The sequence below is a fragment of the Odocoileus virginianus genome, chromosome 29, assembly GCF_023699985.2.
Source record: "Odocoileus virginianus isolate 20LAN1187 ecotype Illinois chromosome 29, Ovbor_1.2, whole genome shotgun sequence".
NCBI classification, from domain to species: Eukaryota; Metazoa; Chordata; class Mammalia; order Artiodactyla; family Cervidae; genus Odocoileus; species Odocoileus virginianus.
The window spans coordinates 18,691,926-18,704,448 of NC_069702.1; the positions used below are offsets into that span (position 1 = coordinate 18,691,926).

The following is a 12,523-nucleotide window of genomic DNA, read 5'->3' on the forward strand; positions in this document are numbered from 1 at the left end:
AGTTTGTGATAGAGATTAACCTACCAGTAATATTCACAATTCAACTTTGTGTTCTCTGCTGAATGTGTATTAATAATTGATAGATGTAGTATTTCTTTTTTTCTTGTAACAAAAAATTTTATTAACTTGGGTGTATTATTTCTTTATTGCAGATATTGATGGCTTAATTACTCAGGCTTTGCTAACGGGTAACTTCGAGAGTGCTGTTGACCTTTGTTTACATGATAACCGCATGGCTGATGCCATTATATTGGCCATAGCAGGTGGACAAGAACTCTTAGCTCGAACCCAGAAGAAATACTTTGCAAAATCCCAAAGCAAAATTACCAGGGTATGTTATTTTAATAATAAATAATAGCATTTGTTTGTAAAAAAGCAAAGCACTCATTATAGATAATTAAAATGCAGAAAACAGTGAAGAACAGAAAAACCACCCATAATCCTTTAACACAGAAATTAGTTATTGTTAACAGCTTGGCATGATTATCCCAGGTTTTTGTCATTTAAATGTGTAATTTTTTAAATTAAAATGCTTTTCATATTTTTATTGTAGAAAAATTAGAACATAGAAAATGTTAAAGATAAACATTTTAATACTTCCTGATTCTTCAATCAGATTGGTACATAATCTTTTGTATATCTCTCTCTGCATTTGTAGCATTTTTAAAAACAGAATCAAGATTCTAGAATATATATGTGTGTTGTTTTACTTATGGACATTGTCACTTACATTGTAATCATTTTCCCATATCATTGAAGCTTCTTAGAAAAAATATTAATTGCCCTGTAATATTCATAGGAGGGATATATCATTTCCCTTATTTTGAGGTGTTTAGTATTTCTTATATTTTATAAAATATATTTCTATATTTTCCTAATATAGTTAAGATAGTGGTAAACATCCTTCTTATCCCTAAAGATTTGTGCAAATTTCTAATTGTTTACTGAGGCTGAGGTCCTAGGAAAGGAATTTCTGGTGCAGAGGGTCTGTGCATCTTTAAGCCACCTGCCCGATGATGTTAGATTTCTCCCCATCAAGGTTGCCCCGGTGTTCCGTCCCATCAGCCTGCGTTGCCGTTAGTCTCCAGGCTCATGCTGTGTCCCTCCCGCCACATTGCCTGCCTTTCAGTTCCTCACAAACCCCGAGTCCCTTTCTCTCCCAGGACTTGGCCCCTAGCGCTTTCTTGGCCAGGAATGTTTTTTAACACCGTATATAGTTTTCCTTCTCAGCATTTTGTAAAATAGGCTACTGTGATTTTTTTTGGGGGGGGGCGGTAGAGAAAATCATATGGTTTTTTATGTCAGTTGGCTTAAGGATGTACTTTGCTGCTCCTTTATTCTGCATGAAATAATGAATAGTAGTTTGAAAGATGTGATTGGTTAGCCAGAGTTATTTTTATTAGTATACAGTTAGTATTAACTGTCCTTGGTTTCCCTTCCCCAGCTAATCACTGCAGTAGTGATGAGGAACTGGAAAGAGATCGTCGAGTCCTGTGACCTTAAAAACTGGAGAGAGGCTTTAGCTGCAGTGTTGACTTACGCTAAACCAGATGAATTCTCCGCCCTTTGTGGTAAAAAAAGGAATTTTATATTACATATATGACATGGTACATGTAAGCAAAATTAGTGACAGTTTTTTTTAGAAAGTTTTGTAAACCTACTGCTAATCACAGATAAGAAAATGAAGTTCTCATGTGAATGCTTTTCTCAGAAGTATTGACTGCATTGTTTCTCCATACCTTCTAGTCATTTTTTAAAATATTATTTAATGATTTTGATTTCACACAGACCAAACTGAGACTCTTGCATCTGCTGCTTACTAACTGTATGAACTAGGAAAAATTCATTTCTAAGCCTTAGTCTATTCATATGTAGAATGGCACATAATCAGCTCTCTGTTAATAAGTGTTAGCTTGATAAAATAAGAAATTACTGTTAAAGGCCATGACTAAACTCTGATAGCTCAGACATGTTTATTATATGCAAGAACCAAAGCTTTAGGCTGCTGGTATATAAATGAATAACCTTGAAAGTATTATGAGAATATAAAAAAATTGTAAGATATTAACTTTATTATTATAAATAATTCAGCATAGTCCTACTTACTGATATCTACCCCAAATGTGCCATATTTTAGTCCACTGCTTACAAAAGCATCTCGACAATATAAAATACAGTTAAACGTTCATTAGGATTTTTCTGTTCAAATATTGTTCCCACTGTTAATTTTTTCTAATATAATGAGGAGAAATTTATTCTATGGCTAGGTATAGAATCTTGTGAAGGTGTTTATTATATATAATTTGTCACACCACTCATTTAACAGTAAGTATTTACTGAATATTTTCCTGACAGTGATTTTATTTCTGCCCACTACTCAGTGGTTGTAAAGTTTGATCCATACCTCTGAAAATATTACTGGGCAGCTCATGACCTCATACATAGAGTGCCTTGTGTATAAACTTACTTGTTCTCCTCTGCAGATCTTCTGGGAACCAGACTTGAAAGTGAAGGTGATAGCCTCCTGCAGACTCAGGCGTGTCTCTGCTACATTTGCGCAGGGAATGTCGAGAAACTAGTTGCATGTTGGACTAAAGCTCAAGATGGTAGCAGTCCTTTGTCCCTCCAGGTTAGTAGTTTTGAAACAAAAGGTGCCTCCTCTCTAGTGCTGTCTTTCACCCTGCTCATATTCTAGAGACTGGTTTTGTTCCAGGTGTTCATTGCTCTCACCCTACTTAATTATGCTTTAGTTCTTTGGCTGGATAATTATGTGTATTTACTGCTATATTTGGAAAGGCAAAGTTTGAGATGATGGGATAGTAAACTGGGAATGCAGCTGTTTATGAGGACAAAACTGGAATATGATAGTGAGGAAAGTAAGTGCCAGAGCGTGAGAACAGCCAGAGTTTCCCTCTTTTCCTATGCTCCTTCCTCTGCCTCCAGTGATCCTGCCTGCCTTGGGCCGGGAAACCATGTGGGGTCAGGAGTGGGAGCAGTCCTCCGTACCAACAGTCTTCATGGTTCAGGAGAAGTGAGTGTAAGAGGTAAATGGAATCCAGTGTAGCACTAATACACGGCAAGAGAGAAAGTAAAAGAAGCTGGGGACTGTGGTCAGGCGCTGAGGAACTGTATACTTAGATTCCCCACCCCTCTGCCCCTCAAGCATTTAGTCAGCTGAGTCTCAAGAAATTTCAGTCTTTTTTTTCTCAGCAGAGATTTTCTTAGTAGGGTTGTGGCTTTAAAGATCACTGCCGAAACCAAAAGTCTTGGAGGAATCAAGGTTTTTCCTTGTAAGTGCTTCTGAGAGAAGACACTTTTTTTTTTTTCACAATTCTAGATTGGATTGGTGTACTTATGAAGGGCAGATGGGATATTCTTATAAATTTATACCTGATGCATATCTCTCCATTGTTGAAATGGCTATTGGAGAGCAATATGAGAAACTTTGGGTTTGAAATACTAAGCCTGTTTGGAGGTCAATTCATCTCATCGTACTACTATTTTTATAGTATAATATTTTCTCTTCTACCTGCTGGGACCCAGTTTCTGCCTTCGGACATGTGCCTGTCACTTTCACTTTGGGTACTTGCCTGTTTTAATTCACAAGACAAGTATCTGGCAGTTGAAGCATGTTTAGGAGATGGTAACCTATGCTGTAACCATGTGTAGAAGACCTTCTTCCTCCTTGCTTTTTTAGTCACCTAAATGATCGTCCACTCTCCTAGACCTTTTAAATATTGGTGATAATGAACACTGTACTTCTGGTAGGCTTTGGAGCTCTTCGTAACCCCTTATCTTTTCCTGCTTCCTCTCAGTATACATCTCGGTATCATTGTCCAATTCTCCTTCACTCCCCCTTCTCTTTCTCATCCAGGATCTGATTGAGAAAGTTGTCATCCTGCGAAAAGCTGTACAGCTCACCCAAGCCACGGACGCCAATACCGTAGGAGTGCTTTTGGCTGAGAAAATGAGTCAGTACGCCAGTCTGCTGGCAGCCCAAGGCAGCATTGCTGCAGCCTTGGCTTTTCTTCCTGAAAGCACCAACCAGGTAATTAGAACTGGCCGTTTTTCTTCTTTTAAAGTATGAGTAAGGTGAGTTCAGTAGAGAGCACACAGCGTTAAACGTAAATGTACCAGTCAGAGCAGTTGAGTTTCTATCACTTAACTGTTGGCGAATATTATTAACAAGTCTTCAAGGTTAATTTTAGGTGTACTCAGGCTATGTCAGAGATAGAGTGTTCTTCCCTTTGTACTGAAGGGCATAGTATTTGAGGAAAATGAGTAGTTTTTTGTTTCTTAAGCCAAATGCTGATTCTGTGCACAAGATTCTTTGTAGGTGTCTTCTGTGTTGAAAAGCTATAAATGTTAATACTTAACCAAATTGGGGTTGTGATTTTAAAATTCCCACAAACGACTCTCCAGGTAATAATGCATTCATTCATTCTATATGCTGTTTCAGTCTGGTGCTGTCTGTGGGCGAGTGTATTTTTAAAGTATCCAAGGCAGAGAGAACTACATTACACACATAATTTAGTGTCCTTATTTGGTGTGAAATAACTCAGGCTTTTTCATATTTGTTCATTTCAGTTGTTCATTTCATATTGTTCGTTTCAGTTCAGCAAGTGACTGAATGTGTAGTGATGATTAAGATTGCCAAAATCCTTTCCCTGCGGGAGTTTCCAAACTCACAAGTGACTCTGCATTGTATATCTGCTAGAGCTTAATTTTGAGCCTTATCTTATTTCTCTTCTTTTTATTCTAAACTTCATTCAGTTTTTGACATATTTTTTAGTTGTTTTCAGTATTTCATTTGTTCTAGGGAATATCAACACGTTTCATTGAGTAAAAATACTTATACCTGTGTTCCGGGACTGTGGAGGTAGGACATAGTTGGTTTTGTACACACTCACATGTAGACTCCAGCTCACATCTTTCTTAATTATTAATGAGAACATTAAGTGGAGTAGAAACAAAGTCTTTATAATGACTTTGGTTTAATACTTTTATAGGATTTTCTACTTAATAAGGTCTCATTATTATATTGAGGTCTAAGACCCTTAATCTTAAGACTAACTTTCTCTTAAGACCTTTAGATCTTCTAGCCTGAGAATTAAACTCTTCATTTTTAATACTGTTTATAGTCACATACATTTTCTATACATTATTCTTCATGCTTTTCTTTGGACTTTTAAAGAACATTCTATGTGTAAAAATTTTAATTTTGACGTTACTTCCTACCATATGTATCAGTATACCTTTAGTATTTTCTGGAGAATATTTTCTGAGACTTTCTAATATCGTTATGGTATATAGTTCTTCTCCATAAAAGACTAGTTTACCTAAGTATACCCACAGAGTTTAAGTGATATCTTTAAACCTTTAATGAATTTATAGAAATGTATAATTTTTATAGATATTAAAATGAAGTGTTGCTGAAATATTTTAACACATGTATATGGTCAACACATACTTACTGTAGATCTATATAATTGTAGATCCATGTGAGCTGCCCTGAATTTAACATCTGACTCTTAATTTATTTCAAGCATCTCCCTTTTAATTAATTTTCATCTCTTTCGTAGATCACCATTTTCTTCCATCACTATCTTTAGCAGTTGATTCTCTTTTGGAGCCCTTTTTTCCCTACAGAGAAACAAAGTTGTATTTTTTTCAACTTTTGTGGTTTTGTGGTTTTTTTCAACTTTGGTGCTTTTGTGGTTTGTGAGCGTTACTCATCTGTCACTACAAGAAGACAACAAACAGCAGTAATGATGAGTGACACCGATGTCGTGTACTGCCGTGTGGCGGGCATGATTCAAATGCCTCCCTCAGTTAAATGACAGGTTACACGGTATATAATGGACCTTTGGTGCCAGTCTTGAATATTGGAAATCATGATGTCAAACCCTAATGTGCCAGAGCCTGTGGTGTAATACACAGCATATGAACAAAAATCATGTGAATGATCATGCTTCCTTTAAGATCAGTATGTCATATATAGTTGGGTGGACTCTTTACTAATTTGCTTGGCTTTCTTCCGTTGCTTCTTGCAGCCAAATATCGTGCAGCTTCGAGACAGACTTTGCAGAGCACAAGGAGACCCAGTACCAGGACAACAGGAATCGCCCAGAGCTCCTTACGAGAGGCATCACGTGTCCAAGGGCAGGCCTGGACCTGTCGCTGGCCACGCACAGATGCCAAGAGCTCCAGCTCAGCAATATTATCCCCATGTGAGTGATACGGTTCAGACTAAGGAGGAACATCTGTGTATGTCACACTGGTGGTTTTAGTTTGTTGGGGAAGAGGCCTGTGATGAAACTGTAGACAACATACTGTTTTAATGGTTATAGTTTTTCTGTCCTTGAAAGTAGCATTTATGATCCGTTTTTTAAAATTATCCCTCTAATCTAGTCAAATAATTGATAAATTAGATATAATTAATTTAAGCTAAGGAGATTTCTTATTTCTCCATCACTCAAACATATTGCACATTGTATGTCTGTTCTTGAAATTTTTACAATTTGATTCATCTAACAAACTGTAAGTAAAGTAGTGGGAACAATTTTGTGGATGACTTGGTTAGTTTTTTTTTTAAACATTTTTAGAAAATAGTCTTTTTTTAAGGTATATTTTCTGAGTCACTAGTGTGGGTTTTCTGTGTCTTCTGTGTCAGCACAATAGAGTATGCAGAATCCAAGTTTTTTTTTTTAAGTGAATGACCAAAGGTTTACAAAGGTGTAGGTCATGGGCAGTGCGAAGTGTTTATTAATTAACTCATTTATTTATTAAGTAAAAATTAGCAAATGGTTAGTGGCATAAAATGGGGCCTCTTATTGTCTTTTGCTTTCCATGTAGAAACTTGTATTTCCAGGCCAGATAACCTTCATGTTCTTAAATAAAATTTATTTTCATAAGTAATAAATAGTCTTGATTTATAACAAAGTTAGCAGGTGCTCTGCCCATTTTAAAATAGAACAGATTGCTATTAGAATTGATGGAGTCATTTCTATATTTTGTTGTAGCAAACGTAAGCATAAAGCCATAAAAACTGAAAAAGATTCATGCTTTTTTGTCTATTATGCTTTTGCTTGGTACTTAATCAAGATTGGTTACATTCGAATATAATTATAACTATCTATACTACTCTGTTTTGATTTTTTTTCATTCATTTGACAAATACAAATCTAAGAGCCTGCCTTTATTCTCCCTGTCGAGGGTGTATTGGTAGGCAAAACAATAAATACCCAACTCTCATTGCTATAGGGAGGGCACATCAGGTGATGGCTGGGAAGCTGAGAGGTGGTGGAGAAGTCAGTCACTAATCAGGGTTTTCAGACATGAATTTGTCAGCTAGGTAAAGTTAACAGGATTAGAACTCCTCAGCTCAGCACCTTGAGTTCGACCTCTCAGGGCACTAAAGTAAGGCATTCTCTTCTTTGGGAGAAGACGGGTTTACTCCCTGAGTCCTGAGTTTATCCATCTTTCAGGGGAAATAGGAAAACCTTAAAAGACTTTTGTTATACTTTGACCTAGTGGTCCCCTACTTTAAGAAAAGGAAAGCAAATTCAATCATAAATGAAGAGTAGGTTTTCTTGATTAAAGCTTATGGTGTGCTGAATGAGGGCAGTGGCTTGTGGTTTTAAAGGCAGGCTTCAAGGAGAAGTAAAAGAATGAAAGGGAAGCCAGATCAGGAGTTCTTACTGCGACCAGCACATCTTGGCTATTAATTGTTGATGTGATTGAGTTTCTACAGAGATTTACTTGACAAAAATTATTTTGATGGCTTTAAAAATTGATTTTGAAAACCTCCGGACTCCAGGGTATAAGCAACACGGCGCAGTGTAGCGAACGCTGGCTGGGAGTCAGGAGATGTGCAATCAGCCCTAGCTCTATCACCCCAAGTTGTCCGGACCTCAGCCAGCCCCTTCATTTCCCTGGGCCCTGTTTTTTTCTCCATGGTAAATGGTGGGGATTACATGGGATGATCTTTAATATTCTCCGATTGTATGACTCTAAGCCTCCTACAGAACTAACATGATTTTTGTAGCTCTAATGAAGTCCTGAAAGGGAAGCATATAGCAATATGTTCACAGATACAATCATAGCATGAATACAATTACTGCTTCAAAAATCACTTTTTTTCTCAATAACTGCCCCCCGCAACCCCCTGGAATGTCTTCTTTCTTTCCCTACTTACAGAACCTACCTTTCCCCACTACTTCCTGACACTTGAATGGCATTGTTCTTCGTGCTTTGATTTAGTTTTCAGATTGATTTTTCTGCTGTCTGCCTCTGCCTGTCCTCTTAAGAATGTGTGTTTTTCTTTTGGAATCCCAGCTGCCCTGAAACCAATTGCCTGACTAACGTGTGCTGCCGTCTCACTGCTCTTTTTCGCTTTGCATCTGGCTTTAGTGATTTCAAGGATTTTTTTTTTTTCTTCTTCTTCTTTTAACATTTTCATTTTTTTATGTTCTGTGATTGGTATTTCTTTGTTCAATTCAGGTTAGAATTGCCCCCACTGTCACTACCTGGAGTAACAAAACTCCTACCGCCCTTCCCAGCCATCCATCTGCAGCCTCTCCCTCTGACACACAGGTATATCCTTCATTATCCCTCTTTGAGCAGAGTTCTGCTCACCTGAAATGTATGTAGTTATGTATCTTCTACCCACCTCCCTTGAGTTCCCCACCCCATCTCTTTGTCTGCTTATTGCATCTTAGTGCTTTTGGGAGGCAAGAAACAGGTATTGGTTTTTGTTTTTTTGGCACAACTTATTTTCTTATCACTCTCCTCTTCCTTGGCAGTTCTAAATTGATTTAAACTAGAAAAACATCAAGCAGGATTCTATCAGTGGTTTAAATCTAATTTCACTGAAGATTTTTTCCCTTTCCTTTTCTTCTTCTTTTCTTTTTTTTTCCTCTGTTTTTAGCATTGCAAAGAAAAAAAAATTCCCTTGTGGCATGTATACTTACTTTCCAAAGCATTAGATATGGATGGAATTTAGTAGAGATGGAAAATCCTAGTGACTTTTTATAAATATCATCGATACTATTTTATGAGGCTATTAGCATCTCTTGCCATTCATCGCTGTTATTACTTTGGACCTGTCTAATCTTTAAATCACATAGAATATGTTATTCAGAAAACATCAGTGTACATAGAATGTAACTTTTTTTTACATAAAATTTTTTAAAAATTTCATTGCAGAGATTATAAATCCATCTGGTAAGATTCTTGCTTCCAAAGGTAATCCTCCTTTTTACCATATTCTCATTCCCTAGGGAGAAAATCCTCCGCCTCCAGGCTTCGTAATGCATGGAAATGTGAGTCCAAATGTCGCCGCCGCTCCGCTTCCCACGTCTCCAGGTCACATGCACACCCAGGTGCCGCCTTACCCACAGCCACAGCGTAAGTAGTGTGACCCCAAAGTCCTGTCACAGCAGCATGTCTTCTCCAGTGTAGTGACTGTTTACCTTGGAGTTCCAAAGCCATGATCAAACCAGTCTTAACAAGTGAAGAAAGAGCCATTCAGTGTAGGACTTGAGTCCTTGATGTAGAGAAACTTGGTTTCTCTGAGAGGTGTTCTGAACCAACGTGCCGGGAAGCAGCGCCCATGTCACTGCGTTCAGAACAGTGGGTTCTCCCCATTCCTGAGCCTGCTAGAGAGTCAGTCGTTCCATGATTTTGGCATAAAAAAATAGAATTTTGGAAATTATTTGGTGACATATACTTTTCCTTTAGTTGAGATGATGCAAACCACTTGTGAAAAATGGCTCCAAGGGATGTTTCTTGTGGTTACCTTCCATTTATTTTTTTTTAAGGGATAGACCATATTTTAGAGCAATTGTAGATTCACAGCAAAATTGAGTGGAAAGTACAGAAAGTTTCAGTATGCCTCCTGCCTCCATGCACAGCCTCCCCCACCACAAACATCCTGCACCTCGGTGGTATGTTGTTACAGTCAGTGAGCCTCCGCTGACACATCATTAGTGCCCAAAGTAGTTTACTTTAGTAGTTTACCTTTTGGCCTTGCATATTCTATGAATTTTCACAAATGTATAAGAATGATGTTTCTCCATTGGCTTTCATTTTTTTTTTAAAAGAAACTATTTATACTTGGAAGGGAAAAAAACATCACTATTTTAAAATTTAAACAAAAATGAAAATCTCAAAAGAAGAAAATTATATGACTACAACTACTATAAAACATGAAGATATTGCCTAGCAGAAACTAATCTTAATGAGCATATTCTGTGCTAATAAGATGTATGTTCGTTCTTAACATGAATACAAATTCGATACAGCTTTTCACTCAGTGCTCAGTGTGAAAGTGCTGTCTTCACAGTAGGCTGAGCACAGTTCTATTAGATTCTCTCTGTGGAGGTTCACATTCTGGGCCTGGTCACTCAAAAGGGTAATGGTATCTTGAGTTGTGGTCTTTGTATTAAAACATTAGTTGACTGCCTGATTCCTTACTAACCAATTTTGTATACTGTAAGAAATAGAATAATTGTCAGGGATCATAGAGAGTTGCCTGTTAATCTGGAACTGTGCTCAAGCCCGGAGTTTGAGTAGCATGTGATTTTACTAGATGTTGGAGAAGGTATCTGGTTCACAACAGTAGTGCTCACCCTGCCGTTGTTAGGTGGGAGAGATCTTGAGCGGCCACCAAGCCCCTTTAGCTTGCCGGGTAAAGGGGAGTGTGCTTAGGATGTGTCGCTCCTGCATGGCGCCTTCTGGTGGCTAGTAGGTGTCACTGCAGTCTTTTCACGGGACGAGGAAGCCCCAGAAAAGGGTCAGTCCTTTGATTTTCATAGCCAGCCGCAGTCTGGAAACGGCACGGTTCAAATACTGGGTCCGGTGACTTTGGATATAGTTAGGGCAGCTGGACTATCAAAAGCATGAGGTTATTTTAAGTGGGTAATGTTTGGTTGTAACTTACTGTTACTAGAAGAATTGAAAATTTCCGTAGAGTGAGTTCACTTGGATTTTCCGTTGCTGTCTGATTAAATTTGTTAACTAATCAAAATTTCTGTTTCTTCTCCTTGGTGTAGCTTATCAACCCGCCCAGCAGTATTCCTTCGGAACAGGGGGGTCAGCAGTGTATCGACCTCAGCAGCCTGTTGCTCCTTCCGCCTCAAACGCTTACCCTAACACCCCTTACATTCCTTCTGCTTCTTCCTACTCTGGGCCGCCCCAGCTGTTCCCAGCACAGCACCAGGCCGCCGCACCTACCTCCAGCGCTGCCGCCTCTTTCCCTCCTCCCCCTTCCTCCGGAGCCTCCTTCCAGCATGGCGGGCCGGGAGCTCCACCGCCATCTTCCGCTTACGCACTGCCTCCTGGAACAACAGGTACACAGCCTGCTGCCAGTGAGCTGCCTGCATCCCAGAGAACAGGTCTGCGCCTGAGAGGGGTTTGGTTTGGCTCCCCCCCCCGGTAATTCCGTGATCAGATGGGCGGGTGGAGGGGGATTATTTCTAACTGTAAACTGGGTAACCTGAGGTATTGATCGAATTTTATAACAGATTCTAAAACTGTTTCTCAAAATGTGATTTTCCCATGATGAACTTTAGTTGCTAAGTGAGGAAAGCTTGAGTGCCTTAAAAGAGTAGAGTATATAATCTGCCACTGAATTTAAAATAAGCGGTAAGAAATTAGTTGGCAAGAGATGTGGCGGTTGAAGCTAAATTTAATTGACACTAATTTCTTTACCAGAGTAGACCTGTGCTCTTGTGTTCTTCCTGAATTTTCAATTTTTAAAATTATTTGTGCTTTAAATTTGTTCATAGAGACTAAATAATACAGTCTTAATGCAGGTATACACATTGTATAATTTTGTTTGTAAAGGTGAGGAAGGATCTCAGCATGTGTACTGAAAGGAAAAAAGTGAAAGTGTAACTCTTGACAGAATCTCTAAGACAGCAGAAAGTCAGTATACAGCAGTACAAGGATTCTCCATTAGGACAGTTCTACCCTCTCAAACATTGTAGAAATTTCTAGGCAGTTCTGCCTGAAAATTTCTCATTAGAATCATAATTTAAAATTATTTTTATAGTGAAATACACAAATTCTTTTTTATCTCTCACATGGCAATTAAAGCATTATATTCATTTTTCAGAAATAGGTAATATTACCTGATCTTCATATTAGAATTGTAAAAGGGGCCTATAGAGTATGTATTATTAAAAAAAGGAGATCATTTAATTGGAATTAAGAGCCACTAACATACTAAAGAACGCAGGCTTTGGAGTCCGCCTTCCTGTGTTTGTATCTCAGCTTCACTCTTTTCTAATAGTACATAAGCTTATGAAAAGGATTGAGTGCATTAGTACATTGAAAACGTTTACGGACAGTGACCACAGAGTTAGTTAGCTGTGATTTCACTAAACCTCACTCACAATTAGAGCTCTGTGCCTTTTGGTAACTGAAATTAGTTTCCCTTGCCGGTTATAGTGGACGGCTTTGAACTGGAAGGACAAAACAGGAGTGAGTCTTGCTGTTAGATACCAAAGTTGCTCTTGGA

The 12,523-nt window shown here is 38.3% G+C and overlaps 1 protein-coding gene across 29 annotated transcripts in view; it reads left to right on the top strand.

The window, feature by feature from the left end:
• The window catches only part of SEC31A (SEC31 homolog A, COPII coat complex component), a 59,503-nt gene that overhangs the window by 32,900 nt on the left and 14,080 nt on the right, over positions 1–12,523 (top strand). For 9 of the 29 annotated variants that reach the window (XM_070458217.1, XM_070458216.1, XM_070458218.1 and 6 more), the window contains 8 exons: positions 153–331; positions 1,445–1,571; positions 2,484–2,629; positions 3,875–4,048; positions 6,054–6,230; positions 8,503–8,595; positions 9,282–9,408; positions 11,055–11,396. In XM_070458217.1, the coding sequence (XP_070314318.1) occupies positions 153–331; positions 1,445–1,571; positions 2,484–2,629; positions 3,875–4,048; positions 6,054–6,230; positions 8,503–8,595; positions 9,282–9,408; positions 11,055–11,396 (1,365 nt within the window). The remainder of the gene's footprint in view (positions 1–152; positions 332–1,444; positions 1,572–2,483; positions 2,630–3,874; positions 4,049–6,053; positions 6,231–8,502; positions 8,596–9,281; positions 9,409–11,054; positions 11,397–12,523) is intronic. The other 20 variants (XM_070458233.1, XM_020892830.2, XM_020892836.2 and 17 more) reach the window with 6 other exon arrangements.